Source organism: Pyricularia oryzae, chromosome 2 (genome assembly GCF_000002495.2).
Source record: "Pyricularia oryzae 70-15 chromosome 2, whole genome shotgun sequence".
Classification (NCBI taxonomy): domain Eukaryota; kingdom Fungi; phylum Ascomycota; class Sordariomycetes; order Magnaporthales; family Pyriculariaceae; genus Pyricularia; species Pyricularia oryzae.
In genome coordinates, this window is record NC_017850.1 from 1,022,764 (window position 1) to 1,042,815 (window position 20,052).

Below are 20,052 nucleotides of genomic sequence, written 5' to 3' on the forward strand. Positions count from 1 at the left end.
GGTCAACAATGAAAGGTGAGACGTGCGGAGAAAAGTCTAAAACCAAATCCCATATGTGACCTTGCCTAGGCTGGGCATCCGGTAACAAGTAGCTAGGAAGGCTGCGAACCTTTTTTTCCCGGTTCTGCCGCCTCAGGGCTCGCGGCAGAGGAGAGCGGCTCTGTTATCGTCCGGTTTTTGCAACAAGCACCCGGATCCTTGCAAAACAAAAAAAGCATGTTGACGTTGACCTTGTCCTGAGTAGCCGGTCCCCCCAAGGAGTAAGTAAGGTGTGCGGGATATTTCTATCCCATGGATGGCACTAGTAGAGCCGAGTTTTGGTATCGGAAGATACCCAGCGTGCTCGGTTTATAATACCCACCGTACGAGATCTCCTATCAAAGACGGGGCGAACATAATCTAGCCTATCGTTCTCTGGAAGAGGGTCACAAAAGCCGGCGCGTCTAGAGATTTCACTACAACCCCGACAACTACAGCATAAAGCCGTCATGGTCAAGATACATGAGATCGAGCTCGATGATTTCTACGCCATCAAGCGGCCGTACAATGGCTCGGCCGAGACTGGGGGAGATGCTCTGGTGCAGGACTTGAACGTGTGGTATAATGTGGGCACCCGAACCCCTTTTCTCTCCTTTCGGAAAGCGAGAAGAAAGAAACATCTTGGCTGACGCACCAAGAGCGAATGGTAGACGGGCGATATTGCCTTTGTCATCACAAGCACAGCCTTGATGTTGCTCATGATACCGGGGATCGGGTGAGTTCTTTGCACTGAAGGTGTGGTCGGGAGCATGACTACAGTTATCCGTGGGGCTCTGGGGGAAGCGCTAACCCCAAGAAAACAGTTTGTTCTACTCAGGCCTCGCACGACGCAAGTCGGCCCTCTCGCTGATGTTCCTCTCCATCCTGGCGCTGGCCGTGACGACGGTGCAGTGGTTCGTGTGGGGCTACTCGCTGTCCTTCTCGCGGACGGCCAACGCCTTCATCGGCGACCTGAGCAACGCCGGTTTCCAAAGCGTCCTGGCGCGTCCCTCCATCGGGGGCGACAGCATCCCGGACCTCCTCTTCGCCGTGTACGAGGGCATGCTGTCGGCGCTGACGGTAACGCTGGCCGTCGGCGCCGCGGCAGAGAGGGGAAGGGTGCTGCCGGCCATCGCCTTCATGTTCGTCTGGGCGACGCTCGTCTACGACCCCATCGCCTGCTGGACGTGGAACCCCGCCGGTTGGTCGTTCCGGATGGGCGGGCTCGACTACGCCGGCGGAACGCCCGTGCACATCGCCTCGGGCGCGGCGGCGTTGGCGTACTCGATGATGCTAGGTCCGAGGCGGGGCCATGGCACGCACGAGCTGAATTTCAGGCCACATAATGTCGCTCACATCGTCATCGGGACGGTGTTTTTGTGGTTCGGGTGGTTTGGGTTCAATGCCGGGTCGACGCTCGCGGCGAACCTCCGCGCCGTTCTGGCTGTTGTCGTGACGCACCTGGCGGCGTGCGTCGGGGGGCTTACCTGGTGTCTTATGGACTATCGGGTGGAGCGGAAGTGGTCTGCCGTAGGATTCTGCTCCGGGGTGGTCGCGGGGTTGGTGGCCATCACTCCTGGGTCGGGTAAGTGTCTGTCTTGTGGCCTGTCCTCTGCTTTTATTTCCACGTTTCTTTCTGATTTGACATCGATCACCGCTTACAACATTCTCCATGCGTTCAGGCTACGTCCCCGTCTGGGCTGCAATACCCTTTGGAATCCTAGGAGCATCAAGCGCCAACCTCGCCACCCGGCTCAAGTTCACCCTCGGCATCGACGACGCGCTCGACATATTCGCCGTGCACGGAGTGGCCGGGTTCATGGGCAACATCTGCACGGCGCTCTTCGCCCTCAACCAGGTGGTCGCGCTAGACGGGCCCTCGGCCGGCAGCTCCCGTGACGGCATCGCGGGCGGCTGGCTCAACGGCCACTGGATCCAGATCGCATACCAGCTGGCGGGCTCCTTTGCGGGTCTGGCCTACTCCTTCATCGTGAGCTGCGCCATCCTGGCCGCCCTGGACCGCATCCCGGGCTGCCGCCTGCGCGCGACTGACGAGGCCGAGGTCGCCGGCATGGACGCGGCCGAGATGGGCGAGTTTGCCTACAACTATGTGGCGCTGACCCGCGAGCTGTTGCGGGTGCCGGGCGAGGAGAATGGTGGAAGCGACGGGACAGCCGTCTGTGATCCTTTCTCACGGCCGTCGGCCATGGCAGCGAGACATAGCCAGTGGTTCTCGGGCCGGCGGGAGCTGCTTCAGGCCGACGATGGCGGGTACCATGTGAAGCCGGCGAGGGCAAGGCTTGGTTCCGAGGGCACCATCATTAGTCGGTGTTGAAAATGGCCATTGGGATGGGTTGTCTTTGGTTGGGTGCCAAGGAGTGTATAATAGGTACATTTACTGATTTCGCTGCATAAGAGCAAAAGATTCGGGAGTAAAAAATATTACAGAAGTCATTGGGTTTGTCTCATCACAATGAGCCTGAACTGCGTGAACGTAGAGTGTCTCCCATTTTGATCTGAAATAATTGCTGCAAGCTCTAAGCTTGTAAAGAGAGCGTTTTTTTTTCACTTTATATATGAGTCAGTAAGTCAAAAGAAAACCAAATGAACAACAAGGCGCTCACAGTGTCGGCACTTTTGATGCTGTTGTCGTTCGACAGGCGTAAAAAGGGAAGGAGATAACCGCTGTGAAGTGCCCTATGAGCCGCTGTAATTACCATATCCCCACTGTGGTTGCCAACCTAGCGCGGCCCCGCCCGCGGCTGCCTAGGAGACGGGCATTAATGCGGATTCAATTCTCGTCACTCCGAGTCTCACTCTACCGACTGACACAAAGTAAAGATGTGACCTTTAGCGGACAGTCTTCGGATTGCATTGGATACCCAGTGGCTACCGGTGACCACAGGCAGCAACATGATGCATATCAGCGACCGACTTTTCATTCGGCCAAAGGCAAGTAAACCCACGTTTTCGCAAGCGACATCGTCACCCATGCGTTCGGTCACTTCAACACCACCCGCTTGAGTGAGGACTTGCATAGTGTCATCTCGCATTCCAGTGTATCATTTCCACATTCAATTCAGCTTTATTATGGAGTCTTCTGAAACTCTGGAAAGTAAAGCCGATTTTTTTAAAGCTCTAGATGCCGTTTGGGATGACGACCAAGATGAACCCGACAAGGAGCAATCAGAGCTGAGGAGGCGCTATCGAGATGCTCAAATTCGGCGCGAGAGCACAGATGCTCCTCGCGCGACGACTTCTGATGCATCGAGCTCACAAGCCCAAGTCTCTGAAGCCCAAGATTCTGTCAGAATTCCTGCACAGACTTCCATTGGCATGCCTCGCGAGCATTCCATCAAGCCCATCTCGCGGGTGCACTCAGAGCCAAACCCAGCCACATTAGACATCTCCCGTGACAAAACCATCAAAGGAACGCCACTTAACAAGATTGCTCAGATGAAGGCCCGGCAGGGCGATCTTGCGGTGACAGCCAAGACCACCTCCTTCATCGAAGAGACGCCAGCGGCTGGAGCAAGACGGAATGGTGCCAAACAGCCTGCAACATTGCGTCGAATCGCAACGAGCCCGCTCCCTATTTCCAGCCCGTCGGTCAGGGAGTCGCAATCAGCGGCGTCGGCAGGCCTGAGGAAGACAAAAAGGAAACGAAACTCAAGCGGGCTCGCTGGTAGCAGCACTGTGGACGATATTGTTCCTGAAGAGCGTCGGGTATTCAAGGACTTGTCCTTCTTCTACATACCAAACGATGACATCGCCCCGGCGCGAAGACGCCGCATAGGTATAGCTCAAAAGTTTGGCGCACGATGGGTCAGAAAGCCAGAGCTGGCCACTCATGTTATCGTTGATAACGGTTTCACCTACAAGGACATTGAGAGCATCGTTTCTCCAATTATGACTGTCTCTGATGGCCAAGTTCCTCCGGCAATTGTGAGGGAAAACTTCCAGGGCGACTCTGTTGAGATTGGGTTTGTTGTCAACCCTGACCAGCCCAAGTATCATGTCCGAGGCTGTCCTCTGCCATTAAACGGACGAAAGAATGAGATAAAAGGGCCATCACCAACACCGGGGATCACCGAGACAACTTCCAGTCAAGGCAACCCTCCAAGCTCAGGTGAATTGCTTCGGGTGAAAAACAGCCATCGGTCCAGACGATTCAACCGTAGACAGGTCACGCCAGTCGCTACCCCGCCTCGGGAAGCCGAGGCAGAGATCACCAGCGACGTAAATGGTGTCGGGGATACAACAAATATTAACGTTGTACCCTCGTCAAATAAGACTCCTGATGAGGGCAATATTGAACAAGGCCCCACAAACATCGAACAGAATTCCCAGGAGGCTACCAATATAGGTGTCAGAGATGAGCTCACATCCTGCATCGAATTTACGGCACGATATAAGAATCTGCCGCTAGATGAAGATGAAGATGACGCCAATTCTCTGAGGGACTCTGAGTCTCCTGATTCGGGCAACGATGGCAGTGGATCTGAGGAAGAGCGTGAGACTAAGAAACAGAAAGCAGCACCTAAACCCAAACCTGGTTCTAAAGACATTGAATGGAAAGACAGGTTTGCTTGTCACCGTGGCGGTACTATCGACAGCAGAGGTCACACTGCAGTGGACTCAGTGAACCCAAACGCGCGCACAATCGAAATTTTACAACAAATGTGTGACTATTACTCGCAAATCAACGACCACTGGCGAACCACGGCCTACAGGAGAGTAATCAATACTTTGCGGCGACAAAAGCACAAAATTACAACCGAGGAGGAGGCAGTCCGCCTCCCCAGTGTCGGGTCTCGTCTGGCCAAGAAAATTGAGGAGATCGCAGCGACGGACCGCCTGCAGCGACTAGAGCATGCACTCAATGAGCCTCTCGACAGGGTGCTCCAGCTGTATTTGGGAATCTACGGTGTTGGTCTTACGCAGGCACGACGTTGGATCTCCCGGGGCTTTCGCACGCTTGATGATCTGAAAAGACCCGAAGCCAACCTGAACAAGAACCAGCGCATGGGACTGGAGCACTACGAAGATCTTAACACACGCATCCCGCGGTCCGAAGTAGAAGCCCTGGGCTCATTAGTACAGCGCGAAGCAGCCAAGATTGACGACCAGGTTGAGCTGCTCGTCGGTGGGAGCTATCGCCGCGGAGCTAGCAGCTCAGGGGACGTCGACTTCATCGTCACCCGAAAAGGCACTGTCAGCACGGATGAGCTGGTGCCCTTTCTGGACCGGCTGGTTGAGCGCCTGACCGAGACGGGGGTAGTTGTGGCCACGGTTGCAGCGCTTCACGTCAACAAATTAGGGGCCAGCAAGTGGCACGGCTGCTGCGTTTTGCCGCCGGAGGAGATGCCCTTACAGACCGGTGACGGCGATGGTGGGCGAGAAAAGCAGAATTACAAGCCAGTCTGGCGGCGCGTTGACTTTCTTTTGGTGCCCGAGACGGAGTACGGCGCGGCGCTCATCTACTTCACAGGGAATGACCTCTTCAATCGCAGTATCAGACTGCTGGCGTCCAAGAAGGGCATGCGGCTGAACCAACGGGGCCTGTATTTAGACGTTATGAGGAGCCGGGGTAGGGAGAAGGTGACGGATGGGCAGTTGATTGAGGGAAGCGATGAAAGGAGGATCTTTGAAATCCTCGGGGTCAAATGGAGGGAGCCATGGGAAAGATGGTGTTAATGAATTGAATGTCACGATGATTATATAGGCTTCATGTGCGTCCCTTACATACAGTACCTACCCTGGACTGTATTGCACTTTTATGCTTATAGTGGGAAGGACCCTGTCAAGCCTGTGCTCGTCGAAAAAGGGGTCCTGCAATTGAGTCAAGGTTGTGTCTCGCTGGGCGCAAAATTGATCAGATTTTCTTCAACACGCTAAACCCCATACGGCCAGGGCGACGTCGGGTTGCTTTGTACAAACATGGGGACCCTTGTCCGTTGGAGGCCGCAAGAGGAACCTGGTCGCAGACCGCCTAAATTTTTAAGTCGGGGAATATTTTCTTGTCTTTGACGGGAAGAAAGAAAAAAAAGAAAAAAAAAATCAAAGGGTGAGACGTGATTCTCATCCACCATTTTAGGCGACGCGATATACCCAAGGACCCGAAGCTGGAACTCCTTTAGCGATTGTCATAGCGACAAAAAGACGAGACAAGCACTTTATTTGTTGCTTTGTTATTTTGTACCTCTGGGGAAAACATTGCCCAGAGTCTTTCCCATTACCCAAGGCGGCGTGTAAATCGTCCACGATCCCGGCGTCGCTTAAAACCACCCCGCACTAAAACCGGCGCCGCCCTTTTTGTGCCAAAAACAATATAACAACCAACGCCCAGTCGAGATAGGCCTTTTTTCCAGGCTTTCGATATCCTCAGAAAATGGCTGGTGACGCAATGGACGTGGAAAAGGCTGAGCAGAAGCTCAAGTCTATGGACCACTCAGAGCAGCACTACTTCAACAGGTGAGTTAGGGTCTTTTTTTTTCTTCTCTGAGGCGAGCGGGAGAGACAAAAAACCCCCGCCTTGCGCAAGCAACCAACGCGCCGTGTTCGCGAAACATAGTCTTGCCATTCTTGTTTTTTTTTTTTGCTTGCCTCGAGTTGATGCTTGATCCAGTTTCTAATAATCTTGTTGATTTCAAAATCAAACAGCTATAACCACCATGGCATCCACGAGGAGATGCTCAAGGACGAGGTCCGCACAAAATCCTACATGAACGCGATCGTGCAAAACAAGCACCTGTTTAAGGACAAGGTCGTGCTCGACGTCGGTTGCGGTACAGCCATTCTGTCCATGTAAGAAAGCAGAGAAATCCCCTACATTCTCGTCCACCTGGAACGAGTCCCGTCACTTCGAACGACAAGAGACAGAGATAGAGGCCAGAAGAGACAAAACATGAAAATTTCTGACAGTATTCTCTCTTCCCACCATCAGGTTCGCAGTCAAGGCCGGTGCCAAACACGTCATTGGTGTCGACATGTCAACCATCATCTTCAAGGCCCGCGAGATCGTCGCCCGCAACGGCATGGCCGACAAGATCACGCTCATCCAGGGCAAGATGGAGGAGATCGAGATGCCCTTCCCCCACGTCGACATCATCATCTCAGAGTGGATGGGATACTTTTTGCTGTACGAGAGCATGCTCGACACGGTCCTGTACGCCCGCGACAGGTACCTGGTCAAGGACGGCCTCATCTTCCCCGACAAGGCCATCATCTACGCCGCCGGGATCGAGGACGGCGAGTACAAGGACGAGAAGATTGGCTTCTGGGACAACGTCTACGGCTTCGACTACACGCCGCTCAAGGAGACGGCCTTGTCGGAGCCCCTGGTCGACACGGTCGACATCAAGGCCGTCGTCACGGACCCCGCCCCCGTCCTGACCCTCGACCTGTACAAGTGCACCACGGCCGACCTGGCCTTCAGCATACCCTTCAGCCTGACGGCCCGGCGCGACGACTTCATTCACGCGCTGGTGTCGTGGTTCGACATTGAGTTTGCCGCCTGCCACAAGCCCATCCGCTTCTCCACGGGCCCCCACACAAAGTACACCCACTGGAAGCAGACCGTCTTTTACCTCAACGAGGTCGTCACCGTCCACCAGGGCGAGGAGGTCAAGTGCAACCTGCAGGTCAAGCCCAACGACAAGAACCGTCGCGACCTCGACATCAAGCTCGACTACACCCTCGAGACTCAGGACCAGACCAGGACGGCCGGTGGAGAGTGCACGTACAAGATGTGCTAGGTGCGAGGAGGCGAGGATGGGATGCTGAGTCCAGAATAACAAGAAAAAAAAATCTATTCCTTATTCCCTTTTTATGATGCATTGGGGATTTGAGCTTGTGCCAAGAGTAGATGCTTTGATTTCATGTTTCTTGACCTTGACAAATGACAACCTTTGATGACATGACCCGAATGAGACCTGCAATTTGAAAGGTGACCCAAAAGAACCTACCTCACAGTATCGGAGACTTGACAGGCTGATGCGTAAGCGTCGGTAAGCCCGTTGTGACCCAGATGCTTTGCTTCCCTTGACCTGGCACCAGACGTAGGCTCTTGTGCAACATGTTGGGGAGGTAACATGAGACAGAGCTCTGTCTGTCTACTAAGGGGCTGGTTCAAGACTTGACCCGATTTACGAGGACTAGACATATCCTCACTCGGACAAGAAAGCCACCTGGGCGGATTGATGTGAGAACATGCTCTATCATGCAGAGACCTGGCTGTCAGAGCAAACTCAACAGTGATGATACATACAACAGGCGGACAATGTAAGCGTGTCACCAATATAAACGCTTCCTTACACGTGAACCTTATCTGATCTTTATTTGTCGATTGATGAATTTGATTAAACGATAAACTTTTTTTGATATTGCAAACGGCCGCCCCCCAAAAAAAAAAGCAAGACTACCTGCATACCTATAGCCAAGCCCTTGAGATGGCACTCGTTCTATAGAGGATGTTTCCTTGTCATGCATAACTTCCGGTCCAAACTTCAGCTGTGATGCGACGCGATTTCCAGACCAAAAGTTACATTCACGCCTTTGATTCCTTTACCTTCACCACCAGCCGGTAGCCTCGAGTCTCAAAGGATCTTCAGCGCCATCGCCGTACGTTCTTGTGACGCAGGGCGGCTCTGTTGAAAGAATTCTGACTGAGCATCATCCAGGTCCGTTCGTCGGCGGTCAGGGGCGTCCCCTAGATGCTGGAGCCGCCGTACGTGGCGATGATGCGCTTGACGTGGTTGGCCAGCTCTTCGGCCTCCGTCTTGGTCGCCGCCTCGGCGTAGACTCGGCAGACGTTCTCCGTCCCCGACGCTCTGGCAAACGACCTTGCCGACTTGTACTTCTTGACTACCTGGTCAATCTCCTCTTGGGCACCGGCAGGGTGCGAGAGCTTCCTCTCTGCATCCGTTGTGCGGAAAGCATCCTTGTCGTTCACCTCGACTTTGACAAGCCTGTTGGGCAGGTCGGTGTAGGTCATGGCCCAATCCCGCATGCTCCACGAGTTGTGGGAGAGGACAACCTCGACCATCAGCATATCCGAGATGGCATCACCAACCGTCTGGTTGATGAGATCGGCGCAGGCCGAAAGCCTCTCGAGAGCATCTTTCTGGGCGGGGGACTGAGGCTCAGTCTCGCGGAACAACCGCATAGCCTCAGTCGAGAAGACGACGGTGCCGTGACCGTTGGCCTCAAAGTAGACGCCAACATCAAAGTTGCAAGCAGCGTGGTGCAGGTGCTTGACACCGGTAGGGGTGCAGACAACTGGCAGCTTGAGGTGTTGCTTGATGTACTGCGTGCTCGCGCCGTTGGCGTACGCCGTCTGTACCACACCAATGCGCAGCTCATCCTCGAGCCTGGCTGCGCCTACGAGGTCAACCAGGAATGAGGCGCACAGCGAGGAGATGCGATCACCGTCCAGCATGGCAAAGCCAGTGTCTGGGTCCTCCCAGTAGTAGATGACACGGTCGGCATCGCCGTCTAGTGAGCAGCAACGCAGACCTGGAACAGGCGATGGTGAGGGAGGAGCACGTTGCTTGGTCTTGACAAAGTCTGCACCTGACTGTAACATGGAGACAGTTTAGCAAAGTGAGCAAAGCTAACAGTGGAGGCGCAGGCATTGAATCAACACAGAGACCAACTTACATCAAGGTTCAGCAGCTCGGGCCGGAGAACATCGTCGTTGACTACCTTGACATCGATGAGCTTCTCCAGACCCTGTTCCTGCTCCAGCTTTCTGAGATGCTTGAGGAACTCGGACAGCTTAGGTCCGCCTACGCCGTTGGCGCAATCAACCTGGAGGGGCTCTTTTATCGGCTTCTTGTTCAAGGCCCTGATGAAGGCCTCGGCAAGCTTCTGGTAGTAGCCAACCTCGCTCACTTCACCGTACGACTTGGGCGTGCCTTCTGTGTTTGTGCAGCGAACCAGGTAGTGGAGCTGAGGAGTGGTGAGGATCTTGTAGTCGAGATGCTCGGCGCCGACCGACTCGAGCGCATCGGCGAGGGCTCCAACCAGCTTGTGGCCAGAAGGACGGGTGTCGCGGCCGTAGATGACCTTGGCAGGGGTGGAAAGGTCGATCTTGAGGTCGGCGGCGAGTCGCTCGTATGTGGTTGCAAGGTCTTGGTCCGAAGCAGCGTTGACCAGCACGGTGGCGTGGGTCTCCCAGTCCTGCTCGAGCATCTCACCCATGGGGTCCACGACCTTGACACCATTGTCGGCGGCGGGGTTGTGGCTGGCCGTGATCATGACACCGATGGCTTGGCCATTGAGCTTGCGACTCCGCAGGGCTGCGAGAAGCCCGACGCGAAAGGTGATACCCTCGAGCAGGTCGGCCTTCATACGGAAACCTGCAGTGCCATAGGTGTACTGCTTGCCCTCGGGGAGGGGCACGATCGGGTGCTTCTGCGAAGCAGCGACAATGTTCTGAGTGACAGCCATGGTGAATCAATCGGTCGGTCCGAGGCTGGCGGGTAGGTAGATGGGTCGTAGAGTGGATGGCCAGGCGCCTGGTGAACAAAGAAATGGGTAAGGTGGGTGTGCGGGTGTTGATCAGCTTATATCTGACAGGGTACGCTGGCGAAGTCGGTAAGGTATCCGTAGTACCTGGTTCTAGAGCTAGAACTAGAATATAGTATCTGCTGTCGGTCTGGAATGTGCTGTCCCTGTTTTGAACGAGGGGCTGCGCCACCAATCGGGGGACTCAATAGGGCTCGCAAACCGTTGAAAAAGAAATCGTCATGAGCAGCCCCCTGTCGCGATACGAAGATGCAACGAGACTATGATAATAGGTAACTTAACCGCCCAAGCAGACGGTCAAGACCTCTCTAGCAAGGCGGGGCGGCGACGACATTTCAAGCTTTACTAGGTAGTTGAGGTCCCTAAAGGTGGGGTATGAAGTGTGACGTGACGTCTGGTCTTGTTTTTGGTTCGGGGTGTTCTAGCGCAGTAGCTACAGGGGTCTACCTCAGATTAATAGCGGCCAGCTGCAAGGCGTCAGCTATGCAACACCAGACCCGGTCAAGCCCACTGCCAGCTGATGTTTTTTATGAGGCCGGGTGCTCAACATAAAGTGGCTTGAAAGTTCAGACAGTCAACAGAACCTCAAAGATCTACTGGCCATAAGGCGTGGGGGTTTCTGCAAGTCGCTAGATTGAGAAGATGCGAAAGAAAAAGTATAGTTCGATCAGATTGCACACTTCAAGATGCAACCAGCAGGTTACGAGTGTACTACTCCCCACCTCGATACCTGCACAGATTGGGGGGATAGGTACCTAATTACCAAACTACCTACCTGACTACCTACCTACATAAGAAACGCATACAGTCCTTAACACTGTAGCAATTCCCGGTCATGTGGGATGCTTTCAGACGACGGCAAATCTTGAATTGAGAAGCTTTGACAATAAGGTATAGTGGAGGCATGCTTCCAAACCCCTGAGTCGCGTACCGAGGTGGAGGGGCAAAGGTGGGTCACTGGTCAGCTGACTTGGCGAATGGTGTGGGTGGCAGGATCAACCTACTACGCGTAAGTCGCGTGGACAACTCTTCTGGTATCACCTTCCTCTTCTATATCCAATTCCAGACCCATTTTGTTCTGATTTTTTTTTCTGCCATTTGACTAACGAACACGAGTACTACGGTATTTTGATGCTACCTCAGACATCGCACCTTGAACAAAATCCAAGTTCCAATGAGCATCAGCGGTCACCACGCCTCGTTACCCTCATCCCACATTGACTGACCTTGAATTCCTTCGAAGCTTTCCAAAACAATGTCTTCGGACGAGGACTCACCGAATTCCCTTTGGTTGAAATGGACAAAAGAATGGCTAGACACAGCCAGAGAGCGTAATTCCAAAGGCGTCACAACGTACAGGCATGCCTACAACAGCCTCAAGGCATGTCCTATTGCATTTACGCACCCTTCGGAGCTACAGCAACTCAAGGGCTGGGGTCAGGGGCTTTGTGGTCGCCTGGCAGAACTCTTGAGGAAGCATTGCGATGAAAATGGTCTTCCCATGCCGGAACACCCGTCAAAGTCCCGGTCCCGGACGCTGAACGAGTCTGGAGGCGAGCCGTCAGAGACGGGACCGGCAAAGAAAACACGAAAAGCCAAGGAGTATGTACCGGCGTACAAGTCGGGCGCATATGCCCTGATCATGGCACTATCTACCCTTGACGAACAGGCACAAGTCGGGCTGTCAAAGGCCGATCTGATTGACATCGCGCAACCGCACTGTAATGCCTCTTTTAAGGTCGGCGAAGATGCGGCATCGTTTTACACGGCATGGAACTCAATGAAAACACTGCTTCAGAAGGAGCTTGTGTATGAGAGAGGCCGACCAACGAAGCGTTATGCCTTGACGGACGAGGGATGGGAAGTGGCAGAAAGGGTCAAAGCTGCCGCTGCAGCTCGTGAGAATGATTTCGAGGTTGCGCCGCCTCAGCAACCTGTGGCGACCGCTACCGGATCTACGACAGTAGATGAGGACATGGAAGACGCACCGCCTCCAGCAGCGCAACCCCAGTCCCAATACCGTGATCTGGTATCCGAAGGTCAAGTTGTCGGGGACGATGCGTCTTTGCCCACTTTTACACCCATTAGGTTACCGCCTGGCTCATTTCAAGTCCACCTGGTCCTAGATGTTCGTGAAATCAGGACCAAAAAAGACCGAGACTACATGAAAGATCAACTTACACAAAAGGGAGTCACCCCCATAATGCGCAGTCTGGCACTGGGCGACGCCATCTGGGTCGCCAAATGTACGGATCCAACTTTGCTCAACCGCGCTGGTGTCGAGGGTGAAGAGGGCAACGAGATTGTTCTGGACTACATCGCAGAACGTAAAAGGCTCGATGACCTTATCAGCAGTGTCAAGGATGGACGATTCCATGAGCAAAAGTTCCGTCTCCGGCGATCGGGGCTACGTAACGTGATTTATATTGTAGAGGACTTTTCTCTTGATACTTTGAACTCGTCTCGCTATGAAGAGATGGTGCAGTCGGCCATGGCATCCACACAGGTCGTGAATGGCTATTTTTTGAAGAGGACTCAGAAGATGGACGACACCGTCACGTATCTCGCTCGGCTAACCAAGCTACTGAAGTCGCAGTACGAAAGCAGGACTATAAAAGTCATTCCAACAAACGTCCTGACGGCACAGAATTACCTGCCTCTGCTGGCTCATCTGCGACAAGAGAAAGAGATGAATGCTGCAGCCTCGGCAGGCCTCTCAAGGTCAGAGAAGAGCTTTTACATCAGCTATCCGGCTTTTGCATCTCTCGCTTCGAAGTCGGACATGATTACCCTGCGTGACGTCTTTCTCAAGATGCTCATGTGCACCAAGGGCATCACGGGCGAAAAGGCGATGGAGATTCAAAAGCGGTGGAAGACCCCCTTGGAGTTTGTGAAAGCATATGAGGAATGCGGCCCCGGAGAGGTTGGCAGGAAGCGGAAAATTGAGCTGGTATCTAGCCAGATGGCCAACCTGGTAGGCCGCAAGAAGGTTACCAAGGCTTTTAGCCAGAAGCTCGCTGAGGTCTGGGGTGATGTCTGAGCCACAGGATCTTTGGCTGCTGTTCGAGATTTATGCTTTAGGGCGAGCAGGACATCAACCACATCATCAGCAATCAAACGGATATGAACAACAAGCGGTATTGTTGTATCTTCATTCTACCAAGAGAAAAAGATAGCCAATGATTCCGGATTGGCCTTATGCGTCACTCTTGTTGAGAGAGCTCAAGTATCCAGCCATACTCTTCTCAGCATACTTGGCCAAGACGTCAACCTCGACATTGACAGTATCACCAACGTTCTTCTGCGCCAGGACCACACGTTCCTGCGTGTAAACGATGAGCATGACCTCCCACCACCCGGCAGCGTCGTCGACCTTAGTAACCGTCAAGCTGGTTCCGTCCAATGCGACATAACCCTTTCGCACGATGTACTTCAACACATCGCTACCCTCCCGTGGCTTGAACCGCATCGTGACGGCGTTACCATCTGCCTGCTTGTCGGCTATGGTGGCGGTCGTGTCGACGTGGCCCTGTACAAAGTGACCGCCCATGCGAGTGTCGGCCCGCACGGCTCGCTCCAGGTTCACGCGCGAGTCCTTGACCAGGTCGCCCAGGTCCGTGACGCGCAGCGTCTCCGGGGCAACACCGACTGTGAACTGCGTCGGCGTGAAGGATGTGACGGTCAGGCACACACCGTTGACGGCGATGCTATCACCGTCGTGGCAATCCGAGAGCAGGCTGCTGCCCGTCGGGAGCGAGATGGTCAATGACGTCCCTCCAGTGGCATCGTGCGGGTTGAGCTCGGCCACGACTTGAGGATTGCGGCTTGCATTGTTAGCTTTATCAGGCTGCCACCGGCAGGGGAATTGTAATGACTCATCATAGGAGTTTTATGAAAGGGAAGAGAGGAAACCCCAAGATAGATGAACAATTTGACAGGCATCGCTATACGCACCTCCGATCTCCTCGACTATACCAGTGAACATGGTGAATATGTACTTATGTGTAAATACCTAGGTAGATACCTATGTAACAGACGTTCCTGCAGGTGGATGGGTACGTATGTTGGCGCGGCTTAATGGACGGGATGGCGGGGTATCGCTCTTATTATGCCTGTAGCTTCAACAACCCAATTGTCCACAGTTCTTTTTTGTCGTAATGAGCCAGATTCAGGTGCAGCAGCGAGTTTGTTTGTATTGCGATTAATTACTCGGTCTTCCGGATCCAATTGTTGGACAAGAAAAGTGGTGGAAAGTCTCAAAGCAAGTGTGTAAGCCTGACAAATCCCACTGGCTGACTTTCCAATGTGGGTTTGAGGAGGGGTCTCATCCCGTGCGATCCGTGGCGACACGATCATATTCACTCGATCGTCTTCTAGGTAGAGGCATCTACAGTACTTAGCTTTTTCGCCCCAACAGTTTTGCATGTCAATTGCCACGGCACATCGAAATAATTCGATAGCAAGGTTATTGCTGCCGTGTGACAAATCTTTTGTGTCATCTGCTGCAGAAAAGTTTCAAGAAGAAAAAAAGAAGAGAGAAAGCTTCAAGTTCTCGGCTAGCTTATAGGCACAAGCAACGCTGGACCCGCTAACTGTAGTAACTCGATTTAGTGAAACAGCGTCCCTGAAGTACGTGAATTCGCAGTGATTGTGACGCCTTGGAATAGCGCAGATTCCGACTTTTAGGCCATTATAGAGAGACTGAGTTAGCACGAATAACAAGACAAAAATCTAAACTTTTCTTCTTGAAGCCATCGTGAAAACACGAGCATCGTATATCTGTATCCGGGTAGGTCCATGATCAAGCAGGCGATGAAATTACTACCTAGGGTATATATACGCTTGACAAGCCGCCAGATGTTTTGCCTGGGTATGGTATCCAAGGAAAGGAAGAAACCAGAGAAGAAAAAAGGAACCACAAAATTACTGCAAAGACAGACCCTTTTGCCTTGACTCTTTCCCACTCCAGAACAGCCCAAGCTTCCAGTCTCACAAGCAAAAACCCCCGGATCCTGGCAAGAGCAGTCGCGGGTCTGTGAAGGGACGTAGCGGCGGAGAGCTCACGGCCGGCGGCATATCGCTGTCTGGATTCTACACCACAGCGTTGCCGCGCGGCACGACGCTCCAGTTCCCGCCGCAGCAGCAGCGGCGCTGGTTTGTGTTGACCATGACGATGGCCAGGCCGGTCTTGGGGTCGGCGGTAGTGTCCTCCATGACGGAGGTGCAGCGGACGCAGCGCCTCCACTGTCCGGGCGGCGTCGTCGAGTCCTGCTGGCCCTTGGGCGGCGGCGAGTCTGGCCGCATCTCGACGTGGCTGAAGGTGTCTACATATCTGCCCCTGTTCTTCCGCCTCTCTAAGAGGCTGTAGCGGTCGTCGAGGATCCCGAGGCTCGAGTAGTCGGCAAAGTAAAGCTTGGCGCGGTCGGGAACCGTGGCCTTGAAGGTCTGGAGGTCCGTCTCGAAGAACTTCTTGAGCATCGGCTGCAGCACGGGGAACGGCGTGCCGCCCAGCAGGAGCATCAGTTCGTTTTGGTTCTGCAGCGCCTTAACCCGCGCGTCCTGCTGCTGTTGCTGCTGCTGCCTGTTTGCGTTTGCACCCTGCTGCTGCTGTTGTTGTACCCTCTGCGCCTGAATCCTAAAGGATTGCTCATAAACCGTGGTGATTTGGCTTCCGAGTCCCGACAGAAGCTTTTCTAATTGGGCAATATCAATCATGCTGTTTGAGGCATGAGCATGCAGCTTCTGGTATGCAGAGAATAACCGAGTATGGTTCTCATACGAGTCGGCGCTTCCTTGCAACGATGGCGCTCCTTTTGCAAACTGCTGCTGATAGTATTGGACCGCCTTCTTGCCCAGGCCGTCAAGATGCAGCAGACGGCGGCATACAGAGATGAGAAAGCCGCGGCTTGAAGAGCACAACAGGAGGTGCAGGACCACCTCTTCCTTGGACTGGAGATATGAGAACAAATCCTTCCAATCCGTTTGAGAGCCAGGGCTCGCATTCAGTAAAGTCATAAACTTCACATCATCTTCCAGCTCAAAGATGCAGTCGCTGATCCACGTTAAGAGCTCTATAGTCCACTTGAAAGAGCTTGCAAGTACTTCGACCACTTCGGGCTCGTCCAAGGGCGTCACCTTGCGTTGCGAATTGGCGTTGTTGGCGAGGGTAATGAGAATGACCAGGTTGCGCACATGCAGCGTAATCAGTGAGAATTTGCCCCCGAAAGACCGCGGCCGGAACTCACCACCGAAGCCCATGTGATTCATGATACTGAGGCACACTTGGAGGTTGGTGTTTCGAACGAGCGCGTCCTGAGATAAACCTTCTGAGTAGTCGACATGAACTCTCAACAAGCGAACAATCTGCCCAATCCAATCAATGGCAAAACGGGGCTTGCTGTTGAACTGACGCGCCAATATCAGAATGTCGTCAAAGTTGGCCATGGATGCCACGGCAGTTGAGAGGGCTACAGTGAGGCCCGCGATGACGGCTGAATATTGGACTATAAGCGGGAGGTATCCGTTAGCTCTTGATGGTCACTGTATGGCCTATTCATATCCCAAAGGTGGTAAAAACATACCGTCTTGTGGCGTAGAGCCAATATCCGCAGCTGGGAATCTCAAGTGATTCCATTTTATTTTGCCGTTTTCGCATATTTGCACAAACGAGCAGTTGGACGGCGAGAATGCTACCTGTAGGCCTGCACATGTGGGTTAGACTCAACCGAGACCGCCCCACTCAGAAAACTGCAGATGTGAATCAACCTACAAGGAGACTCTTCAGCATAGTGAAATCCCATCTGGTTCAGAGTTACAATACGGTCGAGATCCGGGCTTGCTTGTATCTCGGTCATGGTAACTCTGTCTCGATGTTGAATAGATCCGTCGCTAAAGGCAAAGCACACCACCCTTCCCGAGTGAAGCAGATTTATGGACACGACCACTTTATGGAATGGTATCGACTCTAACTTGCGAAGTCTCGTTGCAGACTTGAGATGGTACAATTGTCAGCATTATTCGACGCCCAGAGACTACAAGAGAGCATGTGGCCAAATGCGAAGCGTGCATACCTGTGGGTTCGAGCCTAAGCCGTTCCTTGAGCTTAGTTGCTGGAACGCCTGATGTAGCTGCTGAGGTTGGTCGCTGATTATTTCCCAGATATCTACCGTGCTCTGCAGTCCGCCTCCATATCCAGTAGGGACATAGGATCGAACGGTCAGAACCAAGGGAGGAGCCCAAGGCTGACCATCGCCGTTAGGAACACCTGGCAAGAGTTCCAAAAGAGAGAGCTGCGTCATGGCGTAATCAACGTGCGATGCCAATCCTGCAGCTGCCGTATCGTTCTGAAGCCAGCTTGTCACAGCTACACGCTTTTCCTTCAGGGTGGGGTTGAGAGGAAGGGCATGGGGGGCTGTTTGCTTGTCTGCTTGAGATGGCAAGCCCCAGTCGGTCTGAACCCTCATGATCTTCAGTTGCTGGGAGGCATGCGCCAAGGCTACATATAACTGGCCACCTGCACATGAAGAAGACGAATCAGCACATAAGTAAGTCTTCCATTATAAGTAATCCGGAAATGAGCACCACTAGCCACGATGCCTTTTTCCACTGATGACAATGATTTATGGGACCTTACTTTTATCAGCGCACATGGATGCATGTGTAATTATGTCGTCGGCAGAACTTATCGTTTCCATCTCCAACGACGTCTGCTGGATTGTGCTATTGTTCTGATAGTAGAACAACTTGAGCAGGCCGTTGCTTGTCACGCACAAAAACGCGCTCTTCATGGGGTTTGGATGAAAAGGGCCTATAGCTGGCGTGGGAGACTGCTCAAATCTATAAGCGTTGCCGTCTCGTATGGCGGGACCATACTGGGTAACGAACTGATGCAATGGAGCGTGTCAGCAGACGCAGACTCAAAGACATAGCCTCTTCCTTGTGGCCTATAAGCCTTTGGACAGGCCACTAGAGGACAAGCCACCCCAGGTCAAACTCACATGTTGTCTACTAGGTGGCACCAAGGGAAGCCAAAAGCTCCCTGCCACGGCGTGGAGGTCGTCAAAGGGTTCCGAGTCCCAGGTCCGTGTAGTGACGGGCTTGTTGACAGCTGAAGGTACTGCCAAAAAGCTCACACGTCCGACATCATCGATGACAGCAAGCTCGGAGCTGGGCATACTGCCGGCCCAGGACAGATGAACGATGCGGCTGTCTGGTTGAGTGGCTCCAAACTGGGAATAAGTTGTAGGCTCGCTCAGCTTCCAGGAACCGTCCGTCGGGTCTGAGAACAGATACCGCAGCTCAATGGACCGGCCATCATGAGCGACCGAGGCAATGGCGCCGTGCTTGGACCAGGCAATCTTTTGACAGCAGCCCCGACTCCTCATGTCGTCGACTTGTTGTAGTAGCTTCTTACTAGGCGGCGTAGCGGTTGCCATCAGATCAACTGGGTCGCCGAACAAATCGACGCCATCAAGATCCACGGGCATGCCTCCGTCCATGCCTCCATCCATGCCTCCGTGCATTCCATTACCCATACCACCATCCAGTGCGCCATCCATGCCACCATCCATGCCGCCGTCCATACTGGCATCCATGCCAGCATCCATGGTGGTGTCCATCATCGAGGAGACAACGGTTGTCTTCTGTGCCTCTGACGAGACTCAGATGACAGATTCCGGATTTGCGAAAGCAGAGAAAAAATTCAAGCTGATATAATCTAGAGCGAGGCGCAGTGAATATGGAGGTGACCGTGTTTGAGGTATATATACGCCCTGGTACCAAAGCTTTAATTGATAGCTATGGCATGCCGTTCGCCGAAAGAGTGTAGGGCTTGGCCCGCCTGTGCCTGAGCAGGCCTTTAAATGCACGAAAATTCACCAACTTGTCCCAGCTGAACCGAATAAAAGTACTTGTGTCGGAAGCATTCTCTTTTTTATGTTGATTATTTCTTCATTTGGAAACGTTGGGAATTAATGCGATCGGGAAATGTTATCGGATGGGCGTTGGATATCCCCAGTTGGAGCTCAATTTGGTGTTTTCTAAGAACCTTTGTCAACGAACTCACGGCTTTTAGCGTGATGATTGGGTGTTTCTCCCATTCGCGTTCAGCTCAGAGATTTGACGTGATTGGTCGACCATCTAAGCCTGATGTCAAAGTTGAAAGGCCCCCTGGAGCCTTTTTTCCCATGTGCCTTACTTTACTAGTACGTAGTATGTGGGGATGAACTGAGTGGAGCCCACAGTGGAGGCCAGTCTCTCTTTCCCGTGGTTGGGTATATCGTAGTTTCGTTTCCCAGCAACGAAGCTGCGCTTTTTTTGGGGGCAGCTACAAAATGCGGTCATGACAGAGTGGGAACCAACAGACATGGTTTTATTATTTTTCTAATTCTATTTTCTATAACCATTCTCCCTGCCCAGTGCTTGACATTCCAGCGAACCTGAGTGACCCGCTTATAATACCGCACACATTTGGACATGATCAGTGCACAACACAACACACATGAC

At 53.1% G+C, this 20,052-nt stretch overlaps 7 protein-coding genes across 7 annotated transcripts; 4 read left to right on the top strand and 3 right to left on the bottom strand.

Moving 5' to 3' along the window:
• Positions 1-488: 488 nt before the first annotated feature.
• On the top strand, positions 489-2,353 carry MGG_04576 (high affinity ammonium transporter; the record flags this gene model as incomplete). Its single annotated transcript, XM_003713557.1, has 4 exons — positions 489-605; positions 690-754; positions 843-1,603; positions 1,701-2,353. 4 exons carry the CDS (start codon positions 489-491, stop codon positions 2,351-2,353), a joined length of 1,596 nt encoding a protein of 531 aa, XP_003713605.1.
• Positions 2,354-2,817: 464 nt separating this feature from the next.
• On the top strand, positions 2,818-5,904 carry MGG_04577 (uncharacterized protein). Its single transcript, XM_003713558.1, has one exon. It carries the CDS (start codon positions 3,109-3,111, stop codon positions 5,713-5,715), a length of 2,607 nt encoding a protein of 868 aa, XP_003713606.1. The 5' UTR covers positions 2,818-3,108; the 3' UTR covers positions 5,716-5,904.
• A 108-nt stretch (positions 5,905-6,012) lies between these two features.
• MGG_04584 (HNRNP arginine N-methyltransferase) lies at positions 6,013-7,970 on the top strand. Its single transcript, XM_003713559.1, has 3 exons — positions 6,013-6,492; positions 6,682-6,825; positions 6,965-7,970. Exons 1-3 carry the CDS (start codon positions 6,410-6,412, stop codon positions 7,773-7,775), a joined length of 1,038 nt encoding a protein of 345 aa, XP_003713607.1. The 5' UTR covers positions 6,013-6,409; the 3' UTR covers positions 7,776-7,970.
• A 304-nt stretch (positions 7,971-8,274) lies between these two features.
• On the bottom strand, positions 8,275-10,904 carry MGG_11383 (phosphoacetylglucosamine mutase). The gene is made up of 2 exons (XM_003713560.1): positions 9,679-10,904; positions 8,275-9,595 (listed from the first exon to the last, which is right to left on the bottom strand). The coding sequence occupies exons 1-2, from the start codon at positions 10,468-10,470 to the stop codon at positions 8,729-8,731; spliced, it is 1,659 nt and encodes a 552-aa protein (XP_003713608.1). The 5' UTR covers positions 10,471-10,904; the 3' UTR covers positions 8,275-8,728.
• Positions 10,905-11,588: 684 nt separating this feature from the next.
• On the top strand, positions 11,589-14,518 carry MGG_04585 (crossover junction endonuclease MUS81). The gene has a single exon (XM_003713561.1). The coding sequence runs from the start codon at positions 11,804-11,806 to the stop codon at positions 13,586-13,588; it is 1,785 nt and encodes a 594-aa protein (XP_003713609.1). The 5' UTR covers positions 11,589-11,803; the 3' UTR covers positions 13,589-14,518.
• On the bottom strand, positions 13,683-14,841 carry MGG_04586 (riboflavin synthase). The gene is made up of 2 exons (XM_003713562.1): positions 14,503-14,841; positions 13,683-14,358 (listed from the first exon to the last, which is right to left on the bottom strand). The coding sequence occupies exons 1-2, from the start codon at positions 14,531-14,533 to the stop codon at positions 13,745-13,747; spliced, it is 645 nt and encodes a 214-aa protein (XP_003713610.1). The 5' UTR covers positions 14,534-14,841; the 3' UTR covers positions 13,683-13,744.
• A 492-nt stretch (positions 14,842-15,333) lies between these two features.
• On the bottom strand, positions 15,334-19,751 carry MGG_04587 (uncharacterized protein). The gene is made up of 6 exons (XM_003713563.1): positions 18,546-19,751; positions 18,182-18,431; positions 17,619-18,061; positions 17,318-17,537; positions 17,130-17,249; positions 15,334-17,051 (listed from the first exon to the last, which is right to left on the bottom strand). The coding sequence occupies exons 1-6, from the start codon at positions 19,167-19,169 to the stop codon at positions 15,640-15,642; spliced, it is 3,069 nt and encodes a 1,022-aa protein (XP_003713611.1). The 5' UTR covers positions 19,170-19,751; the 3' UTR covers positions 15,334-15,639.
• Positions 19,752-20,052: the final 301 nt, after the last annotated feature.